Source organism: Phasianus colchicus, chromosome 7, assembly GCF_987193195.1.
Source record: "Phasianus colchicus chromosome 7, bPhaCol1.hap1.1, whole genome shotgun sequence".
NCBI lineage: Eukaryota > Metazoa > Chordata > Aves > Galliformes > Phasianidae > Phasianus > Phasianus colchicus.
In genome coordinates, this window is record NC_143442.1 from 33,603,129 (window position 1) to 33,630,411 (window position 27,283).

General features: G+C 41.9%; 1 protein-coding gene across 1 annotated transcript in view; it reads left to right on the forward strand.

Annotated features, from left to right (window-relative positions):
- The window catches only part of SPAG16 (sperm associated antigen 16), a 356,401-nt gene that overhangs the window by 226,139 nt on the left and 102,979 nt on the right, over positions 1-27,283 (forward strand). Inside the window, exon 13 of the mRNA XM_031604580.2 lies at positions 2,199-2,325. Coding sequence (XP_031460440.2) covers positions 2,199-2,325 — 127 coding nt within the window. The remainder of the gene's footprint in view (positions 1-2,198; positions 2,326-27,283) is intronic.

Sequence of the window (27,283 nt, forward strand, 5' to 3'; positions counted from 1 at the left end):
CAAGGAGAGAGACTGACAACTGCATCAGGTCTGATTGTGCATGTTCTTGATGGAAAAGTACAAATCATTTCCTTCCCTTCTGCTCCTGTCATGGTCCATCACTTTAGTCCATTTTCACCTTCTGAATGGGCCCTCCTGCTTTGGCACCTAATTAATCTCTTGCAAGCCTGTTCTTGCAGCCCGTCTGCCTGGGGTGGCCCATATCTTAAGGCACTGACTCAGGGACAACATTCCCTTGATTTCCATTCCTTCCCACCCTTTCCCAGCTTTCTTTCATCCCCAAGCCCCCCAAGCAGGTGAAGGTGTGATTTTGCCTTTGGAGAGGGCACGCGCACTTGTGCTACAGGAAGGTAGTGGAGCACTGTGCTCTGTAAAGCTGTTCAAAACTGCTAAGTGCCCACAAAAGCACATGGCACGATTTTGGTTGTAAATGTTCAGCAACTCAAAACTCCCTTCAGTGTATCAGGCAAGCAGAAAATCGCTGACCCCTTTTGAAAAATCCCATTCCTCTACACAAATAAAACTATACGAGTGGAGATGAATAGGGCATTATGTGGTATAAAACATTGCTACGAGGCTGTGAAACAAAAAGTTATTTTATTGAAATGATTTTATTGTCATTTATCAAGCGATCATGAATATCAGATATAGCATGCACTGAGTGCTAACAGCTGTGATAATTTATCAATAGTTTAAAATGAGGCCTGGTGATAAAATAACACACGTAGTCTATATAATAGATAATACTGAAGAGTATAATCTATTATCTGCAATAGAAAAACATAGATTCTGTAAAATGATACACGTAGAATCTAATATTCCTTTCAAATATATTTCTTGGATAATATTTCTGCTCAGAAGTAACTTATCTCCCTTCTGCTATCTCTTCTGTGGGGACAAGGTTGGTGTTCGGCTCAGCACAGCATCTGTGTTTCAGCCTGGGAAATGGAAAGGCAGTGCAATAGGCTGAGAACTCACTCAGTTAGATCAGTGGTTTGGGAGAGTGTCCATCAAAACCCTTGAGCTCGGCTGGCCTGTGTCTGATCTTCAGAGCTGCTGATACAAAACCTGCAAGAGCTCTGAGTCTCTTCTGGCAACATGCAGGCAGGAGGGAAAAAAATCACATCTTTAATTCCCTCTGCTGACAGCTTCCTTAATAAATATTGTAAGAAATTCTCAGTTAAGAGCCACCCAGTAATCTAATTTGCAAGCCTCAATGATATATTCAGCAGCCAGCTCGGGAGGTGCATTTCTACTGTCAGAATCACATGAGCAGGGAATAAAATTCTGAGCTGTCACTGAGAGCTGTAGTAATTTATGATGGGTTGTTGGCTTTTATTTTTTCCAACTGTTTTTTAAGCCAGCTCAACAAAGAGGATGGAGCTGCTACTGACTTGATTATGTTTTTCCATAGTATACTCTCCTCCTTGTACATTTTCACAGGTTTTAACATCACAAACACTGCTAAGAGATGGTGTTTTATCTATAGCTAACGAAATCACAGATGAGTTCCATATCAGCATGGGTGACTTGTATATAGCCACAGTGGCTAGTGAACGCCAGTTCATTTCAGCCTCCCTTTCACCAAGTGAAGAATCTAAGCCTTTGCCTTTCCTTCTGATGTGAATAATCCCAGATCTGTTTGTTGCTTTCTGCTTTGTCCCAGTGCATCACTCTTGGTTTCTTCCTTCTCTTCAGCTGGACTGCATTTTAGACATCATTCTGTTCTGCTGTCCTTACAAAGACCAGAACAGAGGCCAAAAACCTTGTATAACACCATCGCTCTGTAGCCATCTCACAGAATCACAGAATTGCTCAGGTTGGAAAAGACATTCAAGATCATCAAGTCCAACCACAACCCACCCATTCAACCCTAACTCTAGCGACCCTCTGCTAAATTTGTGCAGTGCTCTAGTTGTTGTCTCTCTAGTAACTGCAACAGGAAGAGCTTCCAGTGTAGTTTTCCATCTGCGTCAGGCTCACACCCTGAACTGAGAAGTAGTAGTAGCGTTTTCTCAGAAATTAACCCATTAAAAGATAAGAAAACCAAACAAATGGAGAAGAAAGCTAAACAGGAACCTGTGGGATGTTACTTCATAGCTGATCAGCAGGGAGAGGGCTGCATAGAAAAAGTCTGTTATTAACTCATCTCTTGTTATCCTGAATGACAAGTGCTATATTTCTGTTGTCTTTTACAGTGAGAGATGCAGATATACCATGCGTGGTCATAAAGACTCAGTCAGTAGCATTGAATTTCTTCCATTCTCCAACGTTGTTCTCACAAGCTCTGCTGACAAGACTTTATCTCTCTGGGATGCCAGAACGGTAAGCAATCTTCCTGGTCTTTCTGGAATTCAAGCAAATTGATGACATGATAGTAGGAGAAAAATGAAAGCCAGTTCAAAATCCAAAGAGGAGGTAAGGGTGATGTGATAATGGAATATTCATTAACATAACTTATTATTCTTGGACCAAAAATATCACCCTTTAGCATTTCAACAAATGGACGTGCACCTAAATAACTGAATAAACAGGTAGACTTTGGTGTGAGTGATGGTCTGGATTAGGATGCAGCACAGTTCAGTCTTCCAGTCAGTAGATAGAAGAGCGTCAGTTGAGTTTTGTCTGGCTTCTTTTTTAAGTGCTGGCGTGTGCTTTAAGGAAATGGGGAGAGAGAGCATAGGAGAAATATAAGATGCAATAACTTGGAAGTCTGAAATATTTTTCTTCATTTAGAAGGAATTCCCCTCAGAACTCACTGCTGATTTCTCATGCAATATGTATGATTTTTCTCCTGAACATATTGCTGTAGGCAGTGTCAGAAACTGCATCTGTTCCTTTATTCTTCTATACCTCCATTCTTTGGTATAGGTATAAATGGATTTAGTAGCTTGCAGGAGTAATTGTCCCTGGTGCTTTGCAGACCGAATATGTAAATCCTGTTCAGGTCGAATGCAAGTACAGGGTAAGAGGCGTTTTCTTCTCTTTCATCAGAAAGTTCAATAATTATTGCTGCTGTTGTGATATTTCTTACTGAGCAACTCTTGAAATTCTCCAATTACCACTTCTGTTGGTCGTGTGGTCGCTTGGCATTTTGCGAACAGTGTTAAATATGGGATTGCCCACAGCAGAGAAGGCTGTCTTGATGGAAGAGGTTTGAGAGGAAAGAAGCGAGAAGCTAATGCTAAGTGTTACTAGATATTGCCATCAGAGTTCTACAAACACAGCATGAAAAAAACTGACATGAAAATGACAGTAGAATATTTGAGATGCTCATTATGCGATTTCTATTTATGGATCATAGAAACAGACTGAATAGAAGGTCGTTAATAACAGTCCTGGGCATAAAGCACAACTAGTTGGAGTGAAGCCAGTCAAGACTCATTATTATTAAATGCCTTGGTTTGTAAGAATATTTGATATCTGAACATGAATAATTCAATCAGAGAAAACATTGAAATACAGACAGAAGTAAAAAACTCATTGGAAGACAAGGTTTCTGCTTTGTTTTGTCCTTAGTAAATCCTGCATGGAACTTCACTATGCAAATGTCTCAGTAATCTACTGTCTATAGCAAATTAACATTATGAAAGAAAAATTCTTTTACTATTAACTTAAGAAAAAAGCCCTTCACCAGCGCTGCTTTTCAACATTGAGTAGTTTGGGGAAGGTAGGAGAGGCCTTTTGCAAAACCAAAACTCTGCGTATGGCATTCTGTTGTGTGTTTATTCAGTTCAATTATTTCCCCATTTGGTGGGAAATGTTTCCAGTTTCAGAGACATTCCCACACCGGAGCATCGCTTTGGGTGGTGAAATCTCTATGAAGATGCTATCTCCCTAAATACTGAATGACAGTTAATGTTCCCTCCAGAAAGATGATGAATGATTTTCTCCCATTAATTTTGGAACAGAATATTTTCTCACCTCTGTAAGATCAATTAGCATTAAGAAGTACATTTAAGATAATTTTAATGAAACATGAAAATCATACTCCGGTTTGTTTTCTCATAAATTAGATTCATACTATTAATCACATCTTGCTCTTCAATCATTAACTTCAGTCAGCTCTTTATTATTAAAGATAATGGATGCAGAGGACTGTAAGTCAGGGCTGTGTAAGTTGAATGGACAATGAGCTCTGGATTTGGGGTAGAATGGAACATAAATCTTTGTAATTACTAAGCTGGGGCTATAATGCAGCCTTCAGACTTTGGAAATATGTGACTGCTTTTTTATTTTTTTTTCCTAGATAACATAGGGTCAGATCTAATGGTTAAAATAAATTTACAGCACAATGGCCGTAATTTTAAAACTAAGTTATATATTGCCTATAGGGAAATGAGAACACAGAACTGACAGTATTTAGATGATTATAGCTCTTTCCAAGCATTCTGGGCAGAGAAATGGAGTTGGTGTTGGATGTAGATAGGAATCGTCCTGGTACTGCACCAGACTCCCACTGGATTGTGTGCATGAGGCTGAGGCTGCAATTCATGGTAGGGATTACTTGCCAGTAGAGCTGATGGCACTTGTGCCAAGATAAGCTGTGGATTTTATTTCTCTTTATGCCAGTTTTGTAGAAAGACGATCACATTCTGGCTTCTGCCCAAAATATTTTCTTGCTGACACATCACAGTGAGCATCTCTGCTCATGAATTGTAAAGTGCATCCGCTGATAAATGTGAGAGGTGCGAATGAACATGAGACCCCGAGAGTACGAGTTCACCTGCCTGCATTAATTCTTCTGGTGATAAGCAGCCTGCCACTCATCTGCATTGCCCGCATTCTGATGAGGGATTTTTTTGGGGTTGGTCAGATTTGGCAGGATAACGCTTGAGCCAAGCTGAGTCTTTGCTCTTTCTCAGGCAGATAAAATACCTAGTGTTTATACACTTAATTAAATAGAAGAGAGGAAAAAAAAAAAGACAAGACTTGCATTTTTCATTTCTACGTTTTTGAAACTTACCGATTTAGTAACTGTCTCACCTGCTTTCTGCTTTTTGAAATGTCAGGTTCTACAGCTGGATATCTCATTTATTAAGTTGGGCACCGATTGTGGTATAGAAGTCAACATTTGGCAGCAGTACCCTAAGAAATGTGTCCTACCAGGATTTAGGAGGACTTCTGTGTGTTCTTAACTGGACAGTGCTCTCTCTTTCTATTTCATAGAATCATAGAATGGCCTGGGTTGAAAAGGACCTCAGTGATCATCTAGTTTCAGCCCCCCCGCTATGTGCAGGGCTACGAACCACCAGACCAGGCTGCCCAGAGCCACATCCAGCCTGGCCTTGAATGCCTCCAGTGTTCAGGCATCCAACACCTCCTTTTGTTGGTGTGAGATTGAGTGTCAATTTTGGTTCCTACAGATATTCAATTGGTTGTAGTGAAATAATTTAATTGTCCAGGATGTAATTCTGTCTTTATGATTTCCTTTCCAATGAAGCCTAGCAATTTAAGGTAAGCTCTATTTGTCCCCCTTCCTTCTGCAGAAGGCTGGTGGTAATAATACAAATGAAACAATCCCACCTCCACCCCACTATCAGGCTAAGCTCCCTGACACCCAAACAGGAGAGAATTGGGCCTCTCAGCTTTTTGCCATCTGCTTCAAAACTGATTTAAATAGGGGTAAGGCACCTCTGCAGTGACCAAGTGTAAGTTCCAGCTCTGCACATCAAGTTTTATCATGGGCTGTAAGTTGTGGGCTGAACAGCATGACCACAAGTTAAAAGCTCCGAGGTAGTGTGTTCTTTGATGAATAATGCAGGCACTGATCTCTGAAGAAAGAGGAAGAGAGGATGAGCTTGTCCCAAATCCTGTCTGAAATAATTCCCTGTAATGATAATTAGCTCTCATTGAGCTAGAAGCTGGCTGTGGCCAGAATGCTCTCATTCTGGCATAAAGGCCCCTGTCCCAAGGCAAGGGAGGGGAGCGGGAACCCAGGCAGAGCTTCATCCTGAGCTGGAGTCTCTTCATGGACAGGAATTAATCGGGTCTCTCTCAGCCACTAGAAGAGGTTTATGAGCTTTATGGTAAAGCTTTGTATGGTGGGACATGCCAAACATTAGGGCCAACACGGTGGGTGCTCAGCCCAGCTGCCTGGTAGCCACTTTGCAGGGGTCCTCTGTACCCGCTGCCCTTCTGCAAGGAGGACTCAGCTGCTTACGTGTGTCGTATGGATGCAGAATAATGGCAGGGATGCTGAGCTAAGCTCAGTCTTGCAGTCTTCTCCTTCAAGGTGCAGCCCATGTAATGCCTGAGGCACAGGGCAGCCCTGCTGCATTGTGCCTGAACGCTGCTCAGCTCTGACTTGCTTAGCATTCAGTTGAATTCTTCCAAATCGATATTTTCCTTGGATAACCTTCATTTGTTCTTCTCATGAAATATGAACTATCTTTTAGACCACTTATTTTTCAGCGTTTAGTTTGTCAGAATTCAGTAATCTCTGAATTGGGAATTCCCTAAAATAACCTGTTCTCTTTTTCCACTGAAATATGAGTTATCTTTTAGACTAGTTGGTTTTCAACATGGGTTTTGTCAGAACCTTTTCTTCAGCGGTTTTAACTATATGTGAGAACACGCAGATCTTTGTAGGGGTGCTGCCTTTGTGGAAATTCATTTGACCTCCTGGAGTGGGCATTCACTGGACAAATTCAGGTAAGTTGTCAGAGTATTTAAGGATCAGACACAGAGCAGCCAGGGGAGGATATTTTGAAATCCAGTCTGGTTCTCTTCGCATTTTTTGGCTGGGTACGGTTGATTTATCGCCAAGTAAACACCTTAGACACAAAATTATCAGTCAGAAGATCCTCAGGGTATTGGGTTTGTCAGTTTTATTTGAACCCTTTTGAACTCCAGAGGAATGAATTTGAGAGCTGAGCAGATATACAGGATATACAGGATAGGTCATTTAAAAAATCATTGACAGGCAGTTTATGGTTCAAGTCAATCCCCTGCAGAAGTGGGTTAAAGATTGAACTTGTCACTTTTGAAGATGAAGACCTCTTCCATGAGAACTTTGAAGCTCTTAGTGTAATTGAATTACTTTGTTGTGCATAAGGGATGTGCGTGAGTAAGTCCAGTTCCTGGCATGAAGCGTAACAAATTTGGTGTTCCTCATTTTGTTGTATGTGTTTGTAAATAACGCCTTCATATTTCAGATCTCCCTGTCTTAAAATGAAAAGAAATTCCTGAGTCACTGTAAAGTATGGAATCAAGATCAAACAGGTGTGAACAGAGCCTATTTGCTCCAAGAAATAACATGGAAAAGTAGAACCTGAAGAGATTTCTGTGGTAGCTGTTTGGGAAGCCTTCACAGAGGCTTAGTGTTTGTTTGTTCAAAGCAAAAAGTACAGCAGAGGAAAGGTGTCCTGATTTCTTTTTAATCTTGAAAAATAATAGAAAAACAGTTTGGTTATGGTCACTGTCGTTTTAAAAAATGCTGCGTTCCGACTTTCCTCCAAAACAGCTTCTGTGTGAAAAGACAAATTAGAACCAAGTATCTCAAATTTTGAGCATATAACTCTGCAGTTTGGATCACTTGACCCAGATGGAAGCAGGAATGTGTTCTGTGTGTGTTTTGTTGTCTATTTATTTTGTTTTGGTTTTTTATTCCTCAGAGGCAGAAGAACCATCAGCCTTCCAAATGTACTTGGCTGCTGTAGTAAGAGCACCCCTCAGAATGGAGCTGGGACTCTGTCTGTCCAATTTGGCTTTCCATTACTGACTTGTCCCTCCTTTTTCTGCCTTCCTGGTTTTGCTCCCACATCAAGCCAGGAAATCCAAAGTTTAACAAAGTGTATAATCGGTTGATCTCATGGGCTTCTTCCCCTGTTAAACTAGGTTTAAATTAGGCTCTAAACATTTTAGATCAGACAAGTTACCTTGTTTTGCAAAGCTCCAGGTGAATTAGCGGCTCTTAAGAGGTTATAATTACAGTTTCATTAAGCTGTTCCTGCTCATTGACATGCCTGCTCCTGTCTATTGGACTGCGGGTCCTCTTGCCAGCTGGAAGGCAGCCCCATTTTACACCTTGTCTTTTTGTGCAACGTAGAGAAGCCACATTCCTGCTTCATTCCAAAGAGAAGCCTTTGAGAAGACAAGTGAGTTCTGTGAGTTTAAAATTAATACCCAGCTTGCCTCCCCATTTGTGGGGAATTTGTAAATGGCTTTATCTTGGCACTGATGTGGTTATTTAGTTTGATTAAAGTAACACCTTTTCATCATGATATTCACAGTCAGGAAAGCTGCTATAGAGGAGGGAGCAGCAGGGTCCTTTGCAGGACCTCTGGGCATCTCAGAAGGCGTCTCAGCTCCTCTCTCAGTCCCACAGCCTCCCCACTGGTCCTCTGCTCCCTTTCTACAGAGGTATGTGACACTGCATCCCTGCTGCTGTGCTCGCAGTGCTGGTATTGCTTGGCTGCTCTCAGCCTGCAGCAAGGATGGGATGGAGGAGGGTACTCGTTTGCTGCTGATTGAATCAGATCTCATCGCTTGTAAAATTAGAGTGGATCAATTTTCAGTCGCCCGCTGGTTATCTTGGAATATTAGTAGTAATTAGAGAGCTATAAATAGATAAATGTAAAATATGTTAAGTTCTAACCAGGGGGAAAGTGTTGCTATAGATGTCAGTAAACACTTCACTACGGTGGCTCCTGGCATGCAGAGCAGGGAGAGGGCTCTGCTGGAGCGTGTGGTGCGACGGCATTTGGCTGCATCACCCATTATTCAGAAATGAAGTGAGAGAAGCAGAATGTGTTCCTGTCTGGGCAGCAAATAGATTGACCTGGATCTGAACTTCTTACCGACTGCCTGTGTATGTCTATAATGCGTGCACATGATGTATTGCAGGGCGTATGAATTTAATTTTTATATCGCCAATGTCACTTTGAAACAAAACGGGAATAAAGTTCTACAAAGGCTTTGGGAAAGGCCTGACTGCAGAATAACGTTTGCATTGACTTCTTGCTCCTTAAACTCTAATTAAATTATTGATTATGAAGCTGGCTGCTTTCTTAATAGTTCCTAATGTAACAATTAAAGCAAAGTAAGTAATTAAAAATGAAAAGATCGGTCTGCAAGTACAATCTTCAAAAGGTCATTTTCAACTTAATCGGGTTTTTTTTGAAAGAGGCAAGAGTAAAGCAAATGAATCATTAGTAAAATAGCAATTTAGTGCGTGTGTATGTGTAGTAATGTTATTACCAGATTACCACTGGCCACACAATGCCTCAATTAATTAAAAATATTAGTTAAATTTACTTAAGAGGTATTATATTAATGCCTCTCTTCCCAGATCAGGCTCCATTGGGTGAAATTCTAAGGAGATCTATGGCCATAATTTGGTCCTGCTCCAAACAGTGACCAAGGCAGAAACCAGCAGTTTTGGCCAAAGAGAGTGCCAGATTTCAGTGGGACCATTTTTATGTTTTTTAGCATCACAAGCAGGGTTTGCAAACTGTTTATTAACAACTTTTATATAACCAGGAGAGGTAAGGAGGCGTTTTTAGAGGTCGTTGAAATGGCCCACAGGTGTCAATAGATGCAAAACGTAGCGAAAGGGGAGCACAAAAGTGTTTGCCAGAAAATTTTCGAAGCTCCAGTTAACATTGTCAGAAGGGAGTGCTGATGCTTATGGACTTAAGAACAGGTAAAGTTACGAATTTACAAGAGAAAAATAGTGAATAGTAAGCAAGTTAGGCAGCCAGGCGTTGCTTACCTTCCCCTGAAGGAAGAACTCCTGCGTTCTGTGCTGGCTATGTTCTGTGGGCTTTTCAGACAGTGCTCATAATGTTATATGAAGTAAAATTAGGCTTTTGCATTGTCACTGAAATTTAGCTATCGTGTCCTGACAGGCCAGGGAACAAAAGACATTTGAATTGAAAGCTCTATTACAAATGCTTTACCCTCTGCCGGAGATCTTTCAGTATGAAACGCTTACCTTGTGTATCCCTGTAAAAGTAGCTAATTGGTGTGGTACTGCCTAGCTCTGAAGAATGGCTGTTCTGGCACCTGCTGACAAACATAGGCCAGTATCACTGTGCTGACTGCGCATGGAAGATGACTGGAAACTAAGCCACACTTTGAAGTGTGCGTGTGGAAGTTTGCTGTGCAGATGGCTGCTATGGATCACAGGTATTCCTACACCCAGGGTAATTCATTAAACTGTGGGAGACAGAATCCAGATAAGCATGTAAGAAATATGTAAGCATCAAAGAAATATGTGTGCCAGGGGTTTCTAGGAGTTGCCTGATACCAATGGCTTTATAAACATTTGGGAAACTGACCCTCTGTGAGTAGTCACTGTGCACAGCAGCTGCATACCTTTCTATAGATTGGAATTGTTGTGCTTGCTTCAGTTAAGTTGTGCTTCAGCACATTTGCTCAGATTCCTTCTTGACTTGGCAGTCTTGATTCTTGACAAGGCAGTAGGGGGAAAATTTACCGTTGCATTCAGATTGTATGAGAAAGGTAAATCTGTTAGTCTTTTAAGTTAAAGGCACTGCTTATGAAATTGTCTTTCTTCTTCTCACAATTAATTGCGGAATCTTCTTTCCGCAAGTAGCTGAGGAGAGTAGGCTAAGGCATGAACTTCTTATGGAAAGCTTTCCTAGTGCATTAGCATCTTCTCCTATCTGCCTGCACCTACTATGTTATGCTGAAGAAAAGAAGTGGGTAGTTTGTTCCGCTTCCTTCTGTCCGGATTGTCCAAGAGCTGCTGATGTGAGTCCAGAGGGGAGAGGCCATAAGGATGTTCAGAGGTCCGGATCAGGGCTTCTGTAGAGACAGAGCTGGCCTTGTTCAGCTGGCACTGGCCTTCCAGTGCCAAAAGTGGCTTATGTGAGAAATGGGGAGGGATTCTTTTTTAGGGAGTGTAGTGACAGAACAGGGGATGATGGCTTTAAACTAAAAGTGGATAGGTTCAGACACCAGTAAGAAATTCTACATGATGAGGATGGTGGGGCACTGGCACAGGCTGCCCAGAGAAGCTGTGGACGCCCCTGGTGGTGTTCAAGAACAGGTTGGATAGGGTTTTGGGCAACCTGCCTGGCAGGATGGACAAGATGATCTTTAAGTGTTTCTTCCAACCCAAATAATTCTGTGATCTCTCACATTGAAGTAAAATGTCTTCTCACGTTTGTCTACTCTGAATTTGTGATAATGAGCTTTTATTTGTAAACTCAAAGACTACACTGAACTTTCAACTCCCGTAGCTGCTGTTGTATATCAGAATAACCCACTGTACCATCCCAGTCAGCTCTGCATGCTTAAACTTAAGAAACTTGATGACCTGGTAACTTTGCGTTCTCAAAAAGATTTATTAAAAAAGAAAAAAAATCAGACCTTCTAAATCACTTTTCTATCTTTTAACATAAATATTGTGACCTATGTAATATCAATAAACAGCTTTCTAGGTTGGTAAATAGTAAATCAAAGTGTTGCTGTATGCCCTGCCTGGAATCCATCAGTGCCATCTCGCCAGTGCAGCCTGTATACAGACTGACTTCTCTTCTGGTTCTCCACAATCTCAGTGGGTGGCTTCTTTAGACTTCCTGTTCACACATTGCTGTAATAGAAAAAGAGATACTATCTGGGAAAAAGCATGAATTGTAAAACAGGCAGGCCTTTGGGACGACTTCTGCTGTGTTTTTTATTGAAAAATAGGATTTCAGAGCTTGCAACTTATTGGCTTAAAAGATATTTTCTTGCTGTTTCAATCAAAATGAAGTAGTCAGTTTAAGACTGAGTGTCATCCTAACAGAATGGTGGAGGGTCCTGGTTTTGCAGGCTGTCTAGATGGTTTGAGTAGTGAGCCCGCATTAATGAATAGTGAAAGTTTGCAGTGGTAATTTGTACCTCGAATGTTTTGTCTATGATAGAAATGTTGTAGTATATTTTCAGTGTACAGAGGCCAGCAAGCAGACAGAGGTTAAAGCAATGCTATGCTCTAATACCCCCAAGGCCACAGCATGCAGAACTGTTGTTCACACTTCATGGTCGAAGTCCAACATGCAACTCTTTGATTATAATTGGATTTCAGCTTCCATGTTTGAAAGCACAGTGAACAGCTGAGGTCATTTTATGTTAAAAAGCAGTATGGTTTGTCTAATATGAAACTGATATGAAATCTGGGAGATACTTCTTTCTCACGTGACCAGGAATTTGGTTATGCATGTAGATGTATCACTTCATCTCTTCTCTGTCTCCTCTTTCACCCTTTCTTGCTCACCTAGACTGTAGGTGAAGAATCACATTAGGAGGTAGGAGTATTGCTGTTGTACAGCGTGCTGTCCTAATAATCCAAAGATAATTCAGCTGAAGTCCTAAAGTGCAAACAGATTCAATTCTGTCTTTCTGGGGTCATTTTCTCTATTCCTGTCTTTTGGGTCATTCTGTAGAAAGGATTAAATTGATGCAAATGAGATAGGCCTGGTTGGTACAGTGGTAGTGAAGGAAAAAGTGCAGGTTTTCCTGCAAGGAAGCATCAGGTTCTGTAGAGCACTAATGTGGACATAGGGGAGGCATTAGGATGGGCTGTGGGAGTGCAGCAGTAGTGATGCAGCACCTCATTTGCGTTGTACAGTTGGACTTAAAATTGCTCCAGTACAGTGGGTTTCATAGAATCATTAGAGTTGGAAGGGACCCATAAAGGTCATCTCATCCTACTCCCCTGCAGCGAACAGGGATATCAGCTCGGAGCCTGGTCCCCTTCTTTAGTTTGAAACCATTTCCCTTTATCCTGTCACAGCAGAGCCAGCCTGCAGAAAAAGAGCAACGCATTCTCTTGTTGTTCTGCAGATGAGGTGATGGGATGGCGTGGTAATTGGGAAACTGTCAGCCAGTCGTGACTTGTGTGCGGTGCTGGTACCCTGAGAACCCCGACTGTCCCTACTTGGCAGTGATGAGTTTGGCTGCACTAATTACATACTGTAATTTATGTGAAGCAGTTAAGAGATCTATCTCCATCACCATGCCGGGCTGCACTTCACTCACAACAGGATGGCGTTCCAATCAGTGGTGTGAATTACTGCGTCAGTCTAGCCAGCAGCCAGGTTCTCCTGCAGTGTAGTAGTTGCCCGAGCTCCCTCGTTTGTAGGCAGGCTTCTTGTCAGCATGGTAGGAGCACTTAGAATTTCATCTCTGTTTTCTCCTCCTGTGTTTGCTGTTGTCTCCTTTGTTTCCTTGCAACAATTAGGCATACTTCAAGGATGCACATCTATCAAAGCAGCAGGGATGCGGTTTCTCATCCTACCCCAGTCACACGCTGTCCCATGCCAAATCCAATTGTGAGCACGCTAATCCCATCACAAATGCTGTGTTTGGGTGCTTTGTGTCCCGCTCTTCTGGCAGTTTGGGCTCCATCAACTTCAATTCAGGAGTACAGCCTCAGAGCCCATTGTAATTGTGATTCAGGTGATTTCTGAGCCATGGCAGAAAAACAAGCTTCAGCAGCAGCATCATTGTCTCTCAAGTTCAGGTTTCTGGCAACAGCTTGCTGCAGCACAGTTTAAATTAATTGTTTCAGGACCTGAAGCCTCCTGGCACAAAGACAGGAGGAATGAGGTGCTGCCAGAAAGGTACCACCAGTTGATCCCTTGAGAACTGGCCTTCCTGCATTGGTCAGTGTGGTTTTCAGGATGGGAGGCATTGACTGGTAAACACTGGTTTTATAGTTTATTTGGCTTTCCGTTTTCTCTAAAAATAAGTACATAATTATTGCGTTCCTGTTCTTCCCCTCTTGTGGCTTAAGCCCAGCTTCTCTGCCTCCAAGTGCATTTCAGGCCAGCATTTTGCAAATGATAGTATTTTACATGCCAGTCCCTTACTCAGCTGATTGTTTCTTTCCCCTCTCTCTTCTAAAAATGCTCTGCAGAGAAGCAACAATCTTTCAAAAGTAGACATTTATCACACGCAGATTGGAAACAGTGGGACAAAGCTGATACACAGGAAGCAGAATTTAGCAATGCGACAAAGCCTTCGGACATAATCTTCTCCTGTTGGTGATTAGAATAAATATCAGTGGTCTGATTTTCCACTGGGAGCAAGCTCAGGACAGGGCTGGAGGTTCTCAGTGACGTATGTTGATACAGCTGGGCCACAGTCCCACTTTTTATTTAAATCCTTTCTATTTTATATGAATGGTCAGAGGTGGAGTCAGACCAGTGGGACCTGCTGCTGAGCCCACCACCTCTCCAGAGATGCACTGAGAGTATGAGTGGGGATGGAGCCATGGAAAATTAAGGCTGGGGCTTGGTGCTTTTTGGAGAAGCAGGTGGTATATGCTGTTTCAGAGGCTGTGCTTTGGGAGGCATGTGACCTCTTGGCAGCTGCCCTTGTGTTAACTTTGCTTGTCAGATTTTTTTGTGTTCGTCCTTATAATCAAGGTGATTGTGGACTTTTGTTATTTTTTTTTTTTAATATTTTCCTTCTTTGTTCAGCAGAAATTATCGTGCATTCACACCATTTACATTCTAATGCTGATGGTAACCGTGCTAGGCATAGAACCATAGAATCACCAAGGTTGGAAAAGACATCCGAGATGATTCAGTCCAACCATCCACTTTTCACCAGTAGTTCCCACTAAATCATGCGCCTTAGTACAATATCTAAACATTTCCTGAACGCCTGCAGGGAGTGTCAGCATAGACTTCTTTTGTGGTAATTTGCTCTCTGAAACATTAATTAATAGTCAAGAGTAAATAGTTAAACCTGAAATGTTGAAGACATTATTATTGGATGCTGCAGAGTAACTGACAAAACAAGTTAGTTGTGCCGAATAGCATCACGGTCAAAATCACTTTCTTGGTTTTGGTGATGACGTCTCTTTGATTTAGGCGTGCACATTTGAAAGGTTCAGTAATGTAAGATTCAGATCAATGAAGCATTACCTGCTGGTCCCAATCAACATTAGCAATCGGATTGTGTTTTCTAATTAGCACGTAAGGAAACAGACAATAAAGCTTTTTCCTAAAAATCTGTATTGCCGATTTCCATACCTCCATTCCAAATTTTCTCGTTTTTAACCTGCCAAAGTAAAATAAGTGTCTGTTGAGACTATGGAAAAGGTAATTACTTTCCTTATCCTTTAACTTCCTCTTAATTAACTTTTAATGTATGCTGTTACTCAGGGAGCATCCCTTAATACTAAATGTGTCTAAAACAGAAAAGACAGATATTTAAATGATTTAAATAAACATCTGCTTAACACGGAGGCAGGAAAATTACAGAATCAGAAAAAACAGTGGCTTACTGCCAGGAGAAAAACCAAAGTTGTTTCCTTTTCTATAAATCTCCTTCTAAGCTTACAAGCTTAGAAGAAATGATCAAGCTTTCAGGTACAGGTAGCATGGATTGCAAATATGGGCTAATAATATAAGCTTTCTGAGCATTAACAAATTAGGAGAGATTTTTGAAGGAGGACATGGTGGTATTTCTGTTAAAAAAAAAAATAATAATAAAATCTTTTGATTGTTTTTAAAGCAGACCTCCTTTTCTTTAAGAATGAAATGGAGGAAGAGTGGCAGCTTCTATAGTTTCTGCCTACCTAACTACATAATGCTAATCCATAGTGTTATTAAATAATTCTGCTTAGATAAATTGGTTCTGTCTTTAGCAATTTAGAACAATCTTCTGTTCAGTAAGAACGTACTATAATGATTTCCTGCTTTTTATTTTTCAGCAGTATTCAACTGTCAGGAATAGCATAATAAGAAGAAATATTTTGTCAAAATGGCTTGATTTCCAATAGTTGAATCAATAGAGTAAATGCAATTATGATTGTATATAGCTTCCCAGGTAATGAAAGTGATTAAGGGCTTGCCACAGACCTAAACACAGAGTAGAGTATCTCCTGACATTGTTTGCAAACAATCTGGTCGAAGAGAATTTTGTCCCAAAATGGTGATTCTTCCAAATACAGTTTGTAGGAACAATTGTATTTTACAGAGTTCTCTCAATGCTAGGCAGCATCCCAGAGTCATGCCCTGGGCTGGAGCTTTCACTGCCAGCCCCATGGAGGCTCAAGAAGTGTGCAGGACCCAGTGCCTGTCATCCCTCAATGGGCTGCTCTCATGCTGAAGGGCTGGATCCCAAGGATGCTGACCATAATTGGTGCTGTCAAAACATCCAAAGTGGAAACTTGCATCTTTTCCCTGTTTGAATTCTTTGTGCAAAGTGAACCTTGCCAACTTCGTTCTTTTCCCACTTCTTGACTTAAGCATAACACTGTGCAGCCAGAGTTATATCCAAATGGAATACACTTGAGTAAAAAGCAGGTCCTGCAGAGCCTTACTGTGCTCCTCCAGAGTTTGAATGAGAAGGGATGCAGTGTTGAAGAGGCTGTAGTGAAATGGAGGTCAGCCTCTTCTCCCAGGTAACAGTGATAGGATGAGACGTAATGGCCTTAGGTTGTGCCAGGGGAGGTTCAGGTTGGATATTAGGAACCCAAACTGGTCTGTTTCTTGATGAGGTATATTGTGTAACAAGTCTTTATTTCTCTCCAACAAATGTATTGTTAGTATTTAGCTCATTTGTTCTGGTTGTTAGCAAAGGACATGAGCTAAAACATGGAAGAAAACAGAGGTGGGAATGAAACCAGGCCACCATGCTGGGTGTTCAGGGCTGGTCTCTGAAATGGCAGCATTTCCCATTTCTTCTGCCTGTCTGGGGCTCCACTCATGATCTCCCTTTACATAATTGGTGCACTGATGCAAAACATCACATACAGCAGCTATGGCCTCAGCTCAGCAGCGTAGCTATGCCCTGACATACAGGGAGCTTCTTGGGATGCTTTGCTTTATGGCTGGGAGGTTACAACCTTCCTTTGCTCTCTGTTACCTTCTCTGCACACTGTGTGGGTCCTGTACTACTATACCTGACATCCTGGCATGAGAAAAAGGAATCAAAATGATAAATGGGACAGCTTCAGGACTACAAAAATCAGGTAGACCTTGCTCCATTCTTTGTCACTGTCACCATCCCCGTTTGTGAGAGGAGGATCTGGATGTGGAAAACAGAGGTGACAACAGCATGGAGTAGAAAGATCATGTTTTACTTCCATATCAGGTAACTGTGGATGGAGTAGGTTAGCAGAGAGACAGATGATAGCAGGACAGAATCAAATATAAATGAAATATGTGTCAAGAGAGATGGAAGTAAAAGCAGTGGAAGAAGAGAAAGAAGAGGTGTCAGGAGGAATGGAGGACATAAAAGAGCTTAAGGGAAGGTAACAGCAAACCAAAAATTGGAACGTATTATATATTTTTGTTATTTTTTTTTCTGCTTGGAAGCTTCTACCTAATAAAAGGCTCTATAATAATGATGGATTTGTAAACTCCAGTGTCACTGCCCTCACTTCCCCTCAAAGCCATCTGGAGGCTGTCTGTAGCCAGCCCATTGAAAAGTATGAATTGCAGCGAAGAAATTCTGCCTGGCAGAAAGAAGGATTGGTAATCAATTCCCTTCCTACCAGGCAAGGCTGCTCCACTCCCATCACATTTGCTGTCTGCAGAAAGCCAGCACAGATGGTACCGGGGGAGGAGCGCGATGATAGCGGGGATTACAAATCAGTCCTTCCCCTTGTGGCTGCAGCTTGCTGTTGACAAACAACATCCATCTTTTGTTTGATAATTCAGTTGGTTTTGAGGATGAACGAGAAACTGGGGGGCTCTTTGAGTTTCAGTGCTGATGTTCACGTGAAGGGTTCATGAGCTGCCCAGGCCATGCGTTTGAGGGGAGATGGTGGCTCTCCCAGCTTACATCTTCCCATATTTTCTCTTTTTTGCATTTCTGAGGAGCTGGGCAGACACACCATGTCTGCTCAGAAGTATGAACAGAGCAGGCAGGGACCTGCTTGTGATGAGGAAGGGCGATGCTGGATGTGAGGAGGAGCAATGCTATCCTCAGCTAAGTTGTAGGAGAAGAAAAAACAGTCCCAAAGTAAAAACCCAAAGCTGAACAGGTCTTGTGCAGGGTGCCAGAGCACTGGCAGCACACGAGTATCATGTGCTCAGGTGTGAGCTCTTCCTCCTTCGTTTGAGAACAACATGCTAGGAGAAGACCTGCAGCACCCTGTGATGAGGAGGCCAAAATATGGGTTAGGAGCATTGTCCTGGCATCCTCCTGAGAGCATTCTGAGGTGGGATGAAGGCATTTAGCAGGTAGCATGGAGCTGCATTGCTCCATCGTGGTTAGAAGGGTGCTGGGGGAAGTTTGTCCCTGCGCTCCTGCTGGGGATACGGAGGGAATAAATAAAAATGTAAAAGAGGAATTACTAAAACTGTCCCTTGATAACTAAATGGTTGATCATAAATTGGAGTGTCTATGCAAATGAAGTAAATAATTAAAAACTCCAAGAACAGCACTGACTAGGTGGTTGATGGCTGGCAATTATAAAAGCTGAATTTTTAATATGCATACATCTAAGGAGCCAGTAAAAATTAGCTCCTAGACTAATGGACTTGCCTTTCTTCCAAGGCAGAATTTTAATGAGAGCATTATTTATAGCAGAACCCAAGAACGAGCGTTTTCTTGCTTAGTCTCATTTCTTTTTTGCTGACACTTTATTCATTAACCTCTGAACTTCTTTAGAGAAGAATAATGCCCTACACAGGGGGAGGGCAAAAGTCATTCTGACCCCCCCGAATTAGTCACAGGTCATATATTGTTAGGAGAGTTGCTTCTGCTAACAAATAATATTTATAAAACCCCACTGGTGATATGTCCTCATTTCATGCTGCTTTCTGAGTCATTTATTTGCAGTTCAGTTCACTGAAGAGAAAATGTGCATAATGTGATATCTCATTGTGCTTCTTCTGCCACTCTATTTGGTGGATACACATCTGTGTTGGAACCAGGGAGCTGCTTGGCCACATATTATTAGAATCACAGAATCACCAAGGCTGGAAAAGACCTCTAAGATCACCCAGTCCAGCTGTCCACCTGCAACCAATATTTCCCCACTAAACCACGTGCCTCAGTACAGCATCTAAGATGCCTATCTTAAAAAAGACAGCGTCTTCTGAGAAGAAAACTTTCAGTGGTATTTCTGTATTACTAAACAAAACCGTGCTTTTGAAGATGTTGAGCTGCAACAGTGATAAGCTGAGACTCACACTGATTGCTCGCTCTGCCCGAGAAATGGAGTTTAGTTTTGCCTTGCGCTGTTTTTGAACGCAGCATCAGGATGCTTCCCATGGCTTTTCAGGCCTGTATTCCAGCACGCTTCCTTTTCTCTATGTTGTGAAATGGGCTCGTTCCATCCTCATTGGTGAGTAAGGCTTCGGCAGCACAAAGTGCTGTTTAAGTAACAAGCTTTTATTCATGGCTGTTCTCATAGCAGTCGTCTTGCATCTTGGCCCCTCAATGATTGAACGCTGAGAGGATCGCTCTGTAAGAAGTGGCATTTAATTTGGTATGTGCCTGAATGTTGTTATGGAACAGGATTGTTGATGTGCATGTCTACTGCAGATAATTCTTTTTCCAAATTAATTTTTAAAACTCTCTGGTTTTTGACAGTAATATCCACTCTCTGAGATATCTCTTCGTATCCTGGGATGTTATCAGATTTGTGTCTGACTCAGGTACTCTTTCATCTTCCTTGAGTGTACATGGCAGCACTCAGAGATAGAAGGGAGTTTGGAGATGTTAACTTTCCATCACTGGAGCTGCAGGCAAGGTTTGAGATGCTGGGGCCAAAGCTTCAGCAGGATGCAAAAGTAAATGGGCATTTGTATATTTAATGAAAGTGTGCAATGAGAGCATGGAATGATATCCATGGACAGCGTGAGCGTTCATTCCGTAGGCTGGGCTTGCAGAAGTAGGCAGTTTCTTGTGCTGCTGGGTTGGCACAGTGTCACCCTCTCTAAGCCTCATCAACCACCATCACGGGTTGTGTTATTTCCAGCCTTTCCTGCTCTTGGTTTGCAGAGTTCTCCTGAAGATACCCTTCTTTCACTTGTTTTACAAAGTGCCGCTGATATTCAAGCTTGCACAGGCTCTTTGAAGATCCTGATGGTTTTGTCTAATGAAAGCTAAGCTGGAAAGTGCTACCACCTATCATTACAGTTACCAATGATCTTCAGACATCTCAGCTTTGTTGGTGCTCCCTTTTGTTGGTAGTTAGCTCAGATTCTTGTGGCTGTGCTCCAAATGCAACTTTCTCTATGAAGTCCTTCCATCCACAGGGTGGTCAGGTAAAAGCCACTCCAATCCCATTTGAAGTGGGAGTGTTTCAAGTTGTGTGTAAAGTTTCCTTTACATTCTTTTTGTTCTGAAAGACTCATTACCTGTTGCAACTACACATCCCTTGGGTTGTTGTTTTTCTTTCTTAGGACTTCATTTACTTAGAAACACCCAACATGCCACAGTAAAGTAGAAGCAGGAAGCTTTTCTTCTATCCTAAGCCAGCCCAAGGCTTCACAGCTTCACAGGAGAACAGCTGTGTTGGGAAATTACTCTTACAAGGGCTGTATTGTAGCTGTCCCTCTGCCACTGCTTCCCAGAGAGCATTCATGAGTGCTTTGAGTCCTTAAACCAAAACACAGCCTCTTGTTCTCTCCCATGCTGCTTTGTATTCCTCCCCACCGCTCCTCCCATTGCACTGCTGGAGGCAGTGTTCTCTTGTTTGCTTCAGTCTGGAATTTCCAAGGGCTTTGCTATAATGCTGTGGCTTCTCTGTGCAGGAGAGCTGCCATTCCCATAGAGTGGGGGACAGGAAGACAAGAAGTCCCAGTATCAGCTCCTGACTGGCAACGTGTTACGAACCGATCTGTTCAATCACTGTGCTGAACAAGGGCAGATTTTCATCAAAAGAAGCTCCCGGAGGGGTTATATACTTTGAAGGAAAATGCATTAATTAAAGCACTCTGAAAAACAGTGGATGAAGAAAAGCGTATCATTTCAGCTAGATATTATGCTAGGCTGAGTGCTTTCTTGACCTTCATCTCCAAATGGTAAATGGAAGGGCTGCTTTGAAAGCTTTCATGTGTACTGGTGGCACAACTCGATTGTTTCCTCTGCTGTTCCTCCTAGGAATTAAAAAAAAAAAAAAAAAAGCAGGAAAAATATGATACTGTTACTATATTTGTAGCTGAATCTGTTTAGAGCCCAGGCAGACTAACATTAACAAATGATGATAATTAGGCTTGATTTGCATATTAAAATGGTCTTAATTAAACACTGATTCTGTAAACGTTTAAAGGCTGTAATCGATCTTTTGCAGGCTCTCGTGGTTATTTATATGATCTAATAAAGGCGAGAGGCTTTGTTAATGAGACCTCTATTTCCTAACTTGTATGTGTCAATGAGATTATTTCACCGACAATTACAGAGCAGACTGCTGTTAATAACTCACAGAAACCGAAGGCTGCAATCCTTTTGTCTGGGGCTACATACCTGCTACTGCTCTCAGGCTGCATATGTGCAGACCTGCTGGCTGCATGTGTATTTACATGGATATTTTTCTCTGACCCCCGTCACAACCCTTCTGGGGCAAAAATTCTGGGAAATATATTCTGCAGGGAGATTTTTGTCAGTGGCAAATGAAGCTTGCAGTGTCCTGTGAGCTGCTAGATAATGGATCTGTCATTTATAGAGCGTTGAGCTTTGTCACGATACGTGTGGTCTCAGATATCATCCCCGGGCTATAATGGGTTGAACTCTGTAAGAACTTTTCTTTAACTTAACATGTAATCATACTGTAATTTCAGAAGATATCTTTGGAAAGACTGCCAGGTGTGTAACTTCATCTATCTGCTGTCTTTTGCCACAGCATCTTGGGAAAACGGTGCTAAACCAGATGAGGAGCTCTTGCTTATCAGACGTTAAATGTTTTTCGTTTCATCTCCCCAGTAACCCTGTTAGCACCAGACAGAAACATTTTGGGGAAAGTGCTCCTACTAGTTTGGATTTGGTTTTCTTTTTCCCCAAAATTTTAATATTTGTCTCGCCGCCTTCTTGTACATGAAGGTTATATCGAGGTAGGCATTCATTTATAACTTATTTTGACATCAGCTTTGTCACAGCATATTCCAAGTAAAGATTTTCTGCCTTCAGCCCTCTGCACGTGATTCTTTGAAGGTGACAGAAGTGGTTGCATGCTCTGTCATCCTTGTTCAGTCACCAGCTCTTGTATTAAAAAAGCATCTATTTGTATTTCATCTAAGTTATTAAGTTCATTAGGAAACATTAATAGGCTTAGCAATGCTAAACCAATTGAGTGTATTTTTAATGGTAAAACTTAGTCTTAAAATAATTCTTCTGTTGAAGGATTAATGGGCTGTATTGAACAGGTGGGACCTGCAAAATCAGTGGTTTGCCTAATTCCTCTCCCTCAAGGTTGAATGCAGGTTTCCAGTGGGAGCAGTGCCATGGTACAAGAGCAGTGCTGGTAATGCATACACTGAGATCCAGCAAGGTGCTTTAATGGGACTGCTCTTTGTGCTGGGAGTCAGAAGGATGTGTGTATGTGCACACTTACAGGCTGGGCATAAACGTATTTGTTGGTGTAGGTCGTTTCATACACAGTGAAACATTGTGAATGAAACATTGTCATTGGGGAAACCTTTTATCTAGAAAAGGCATTGCCAAGTGCTGGTGTTCACACCAAAAACAGTTTTGTCACTTGCTGCAGCAGGGCCCAGAACTTTCATCTTGATAATTCATTTTGATAGTGTGAGACAGTGACAGAAAGGATGATGCCTTTTTGTGTCATTGTGTCTGTATTTCAGCTCAACAGGAGGTTGAAAACACGAAAGGCCCACGACGACGTGAAACTTACAAGTTTGAGTCAAAATTTGACTTGGCTCTCAAAATTTGGCTTTGCAAAACAAAGCCTTTGTATTATTTCAATGACTTATTTTGCCAGTGAATAACTTCCTCAGTTGGTTCTCTGCTCTGGCATCTGTCTCTCAGGTCAGCAGTGCTGTTGTTCCCGAAGTGGCAGAAGTTGGGAACTGCATCGTGGTGAGAAAGAGCTGTTTGTTTCCTTTCCATTCAGATCTGAGTTGCTCTGCAGAGGCGCCTACTTTTGGGAGCTAATCTACCCCGCTGGGTCCACGAGTGGAAAACATGGAGATCAGAGAAAAGCCTGACTTGCAGAGTACTATTCAGCAACAGCAGCTTACTGAAGAAGCACTGTAGACGTGTTCTGTTAAGTTTGCCCTTTTCTCTGTTTCTTGTTTTGGTGTTTTTCTCTGAGTTAAGTTTGGTTGAGTTGTGTTTGATGCGTAATGAGTGCCAGAACAAAATCCGCAAGTGGCTTACAAATTCCTTTGTATCAGTGAAAATAATTGCTCTCCAAGTGACTCAGACAAGTGATAACTTTGATCCCATTGACTCAGTCTGGATTTACACTGACTGTGATATGAAGATCTTCTGCAGCCTTGCTTTTCCTTCTCTGTTTTTGGGACCACCTCATTTGTCTTACTTAATAACCTCGGTTGTGTATGTACTTGCTTTTTCTTCTGTGCTGTCTTTTTCAGTTAAAAACACTCAGTTGTTTTCTTTTGTGTGAACAAATAACTGATGTTCTGGTGTGAAGTCACATCAGGCAGCAGTTTGGCACTTGGACCAAAATGAGGAGTGTAGCACTGTATAACCCTAAAATCCTTCACGCAGATACTCAACTTTTCATCCTCAGATAAGATCAGAGAACAGTGTCTTGTCTTGCTCTCTTTGATGGCTGTTGTGTACAGCATTTTACAGCAGCAAATAGGAAGACAAGGTGAAGAACCAGTTTCTGAACTGGAGCACTGCAGTCAGCCATAGGAGAGATGGGTTCTGGTGCAGGAGCTGTGCAAAGCTGTCCCCAGCTGTATGTGCATGGACAACTTCCAGCTTCTCCATAGCCCTCCTGCAGCCCACAACAGTGCTTACTTCTGAACAGAGGACAAGTGAAATCTTGCTAAGCAGGAAACCTAAATTTCAAGTCCTCTGCCTTTACAACTGAGAAGCAAGAAAGGTTTCCCATGTAGCCCACTTGCTGTTTCTTATATATAAATTAACTTATGTATTCACTGTTCTACTTTCATGTCATTTCATTTTCACAGCCAGCATAAAATTCTTTTATATTTCTTTTCTTTGCTTTCACTGCACTCTGAACTTAACTAGTTACGTTCCACCATCACCTTCTGCCAGCTTACAATTCATCTTTTGGATCCTTTTTTAGGTTAAAACAGCAGAGTTCATAGCATTTAGTATTAGACAGTCTTGTTGGGTTTCTGACATTCACGTGTTACTCCCCTGAAAACATTTGCTGTTTTCTGAGGTATTGGAATACAGAGTTAATTGCATGTAAAATATGGCTTAAAAAAAAAAAAAAAAAAGAATCTAGTAGTTGTGGCAAGGACAAAGGCCTCGTCCTGCTCTGTGATATCAGCAGTTTGTGAATGTCAGTGTTCAGGACACCCCTGGCCACCACTGCTCCTGCAGTGATGCTGGGCAGGTGCGATGCCATCACCGAATTTGGCTCTTCTGGAGGTGACAGTGTGATGTATGGCCACCTGCCTTATGAATCCTTATTAAGATGCTGCAGCTTCTGTGACTGAAGCCACCTGCCAATATCAACCTGGGAAATAATATACAGGTCTGCTTTTAGTGAAAGAATTTCAATACCTTTTGGTTGTTTCCCCACCCCATTCCCCCCCCTCCCCCCCTTATTTATTTTCTTCTAAGAGAATAATGGGGCCAGGAAAGAGCTTTCTCCTTCTCTACCTCTGGATGCTGTCATGACTGTGCAGTGGAGCCTTGCCCACTTGTGGTCCCTCTAAGCAGAGATGGCTTTTCTCTCTTCACAGAAGCAGGTACAGGAGGGCATCTCCTTGCTAGGAAACCTTTTTCCTTCTTTCTATAGTTAGAAGGTGAACTTCTCCTGCAGGAGTTCAGTGAGGAGAGAATCCCACATGGCCATGTCTATTTAAATACTGCCTGTGGTTACGGGTTTCAGCAGAGTGCAGAACAAAAATCCAAGTGTCAGTAGAAGACAAAAAGATAATTCGCTTTCATCTCAAGAACAAAGCTGAACAGAGAAGCCTTTTTCAACTTTTTTAATTCATGAAACATTTATCTTAGAGTCAGGTTATGTTATGCTGGCAAGAATCCCACCTGTCAGCATTTCCACTATAAGCCCCTGTTTCTAGCGTTTTTAGGGAAGAGTCCTAAAGGTTCCCTTTGAACAGGTTTAGCATACAAGGTCTTGGCCTAGAAACATGTTTTTCTTCCCAATTAAGCAGAATTAATGTGGCTGCATGCTTGGTGCAGAGGACGCATTCACACTGCATTCAGGTAAAAGATGGGATGCAGAAATGTGAGAATTCAGGAGCCTCTCAATAAGATTTACTTTTTCTGTATTTTAACAGCCAGTATTGCTAACAGAAGAGGAGGGAAGATGCTGTGTGAGGAAGAGCCCAGCATTAGGGTTAGCCTGGCAGAGCTCCTGGAGCGTTACCAAGCAGCTTTCTCATGTTTTTATGGTTCCCCAAATGAAAGCTGTTCTGTAAGTGCATGCATTTTAAAGAGATTCAAAATTCTCTTGTGTTTCTTTAGGAAGATATACTGAATTACTGGGGCTATCTGTGAGAGAGGGAGATCAGCATAAGAATAGCAAGTAGCTCCGCAGCTGAAGTATTTAGACTTCGATGTGCACACCTGCACCTGTGAATCCTGGTGTAGTAAAGCACACAAATTGTAGTTGCAGGTTAATTTTTTTTCCCTCACATACTGGATTACAGAATGTCTGAGCAATCCACTGGCTTTTCCCTTACTCTTACATCAAGAAAGAGTCTTCTCTGCATGATTTTCCCCCCTAGGCTCTATTTTGAGCTGGGAGAACAGAAGCAAACACTTTGCTGAAGGTCCCTGTTTGAGGTAATAGAGTAAAACCTGCAGTGACAGCTGGTAAAATTGCTTTGCTTGTTTGTTCACTGCTTACTGTACACATACCGTGTGCCACGTGCTCCCAGAAGTCCTTGGCAGAGGTGCTGGGGATGGATAATTTCTTTTTACGTTGCGCTCCAGGTGGGGCAGGATGGGGCAGATGGAGAGGAGAGCAGAACTCGCTGCTGGCAGGGCACACACGTGGACATCACAGAGTGCAGGAGAATGCTGAAGTCAGCCATGGTAGTGCTGGGTGAGACAAAGGGACTGACAGAAATAAGCCAGGTGTGTGGAAGTGGAAGGGGCAAGTGGTTCTGGGCTCTTTTATTCAGCTTTTATGTTTTCATCACATCCCCTTCTGATGAGTTTTCTCTCTTTGGAAAGTAAACTTGCAATAGGTTGTGTTCTAATAAGGAGATACAAATCCTTCCTGGTGTTTTCAGTGCACCTACTTCAAGGCAACAATGCAGAAAAATCCCCTACAAAGCATGGAATGCCTTCAGAGTCCTTATTTCTACTGGGGACGTCATGCATTCACTGGAGAGCCTGCTGGTGCCTCACTGACACAAAGCGCAGGTAAACCAGGCACCAATCTGTGCAAAGACCACGTAGACAGACCATGCATGAAAAACGCAAGGAACAGACTAGGATTCAGCCTTTTCATTTTACACTTCACCGTAAAATGGAGGTCCTTGGCTATATTCAGCAAGAGAGACTGAGAGAACCTTTCCTCATCAACAGCCAGTGCACGTGGTACGCTTAGGTCTTGTGGAATGAGTTTCCTAACCTTCACATTATTTGACTTCCTAAGCAACTTTTAGCTATATAAGTTTAATTCAAGGCATTGTTCCATTCACTCTTTCCCCCTATGGGTTAATACCTTTCTTGAGCAACTGCTTAGTTGGATTTCTTTGTGATAGAGAACATGTGATGACCAGTTCTACTGTTCAGGTCCTCGTGATTTGAACACTTTGTAAGTTAAGTCTGTCTAAATGAAAATATTCCTTTAACTTCTAACTGAACCAAAGAATTACAAGTAGGTCTTTCATTGAGCACTGTGTAGATAAACCACGTGCTCAGATGTTTGTTTCTAAAAGCTCGTATCATATCAAGCTAATAATTGCCTCTTGCATGTATTGCATTATGCTCTGTTTAATCTAATGGATTTGTTATCTTGATTTTTGAATTTGGCAAAGTAAGTTTGTTCTTGTCAGATTCTCACAACCAGTAGAGCATTCAAAATCCAAGAAAACAGCAGAGTTTAGAAAACACAAGCAGTTCTTCAGTAGTGCTCAACAGGTTTGGGGTGTGATTTGTTTTCCCTCAAAGTTGTTATGATTTGTTAAGTTTTGTGGTTAGTTGCTTGCTTTGTTAAACTAAGTACAAATAAAAGAAGTATATATGGTAAAATAAG